Source organism: Meleagris gallopavo, unplaced genomic scaffold, assembly GCF_000146605.3.
Source record: "Meleagris gallopavo isolate NT-WF06-2002-E0010 breed Aviagen turkey brand Nicholas breeding stock unplaced genomic scaffold, Turkey_5.1 ChrUn_random_7180001952526, whole genome shotgun sequence".
Taxonomy (NCBI): domain Eukaryota; kingdom Metazoa; phylum Chordata; class Aves; order Galliformes; family Phasianidae; genus Meleagris; species Meleagris gallopavo.
This window is the reverse complement of record NW_011213633.1, coordinates 1-631: the sequence shown is the minus strand read 5'-3', so window position 1 is coordinate 631 and position 631 is coordinate 1. Positions and strand designations below refer to the sequence as shown.

Here is a 631-nt window from a genome sequence, read left to right as displayed (position 1 = left end):
GGCCCTTTTCTACGGACCCCCACCCCCTCCCACCTTGCTGCCCCTCCCTCCCCCCCCCGTTGCCCCCACCTCGGTGCCGATGTAGGTGGGCCGGATGTACAGACTGGCAGCCTCAGAGCGCGGCACCCAGTCCTGCTCCAGCCTCACCAAGGCACGAATGCACTCCAGCAGCTCCATGGGGTCAAAGGGCTGCAGACAGAGGGACAGTGGGGGACACAGGGACGGGGGGACAGACAGGAGGACATGGGGATAGTGGGACAAGGGGATATGGAGACGGGGGGCTGTTGACCCCCTAGGGGACAGAGGGGACAATGGGGACGCTGGGGTCACTCACGGGCAGGCAGACCCTCTGGGCTGAGCGCCCCATCCGTGCCATGTTCAGTTCGGGACGAAAAAGGCGGATTTTGTCGTCGGCACCACGGAAAGCCTTCATGCCTTCAAAGAGCTGGGGGGGGGTCAGGGAGAAATGGGAGCACTGGGAATGGGGTTGGGGCACTGGGAGCACTGGGAATGGAATAATGGGTCACTGAGGGCATGCTGTGGTTCTGGGGGGGGGTGCTGGGGTCATTCTGGGGTGCTTTTGGGGGTCATTTGTGGGCTGTTCTGCAGACCTTTTGCTGTGTTTTTTTTT

The 631-nt window shown here is 62.3% G+C and overlaps 1 protein-coding gene across 1 annotated transcript; it reads right to left on the bottom strand.

Annotated features, from left to right (window-relative positions):
- Window positions 1-33: 33 nt before the first annotated feature.
- On the bottom strand, window positions 34-473 carry LOC109365039 (branched-chain-amino-acid aminotransferase, cytosolic-like; the record flags this gene model as incomplete). The annotated part of the gene is made up of 2 exons (XM_019611652.2): window positions 335-473; window positions 34-189 (listed from the first exon to the last, which is right to left on the bottom strand). Coding segments are annotated over exons 1-2 (255 nt in total), but the record flags the coding sequence as incomplete, so codon positions are not given.
- Between the last annotated feature and the right edge of the window lie 158 nt (window positions 474-631).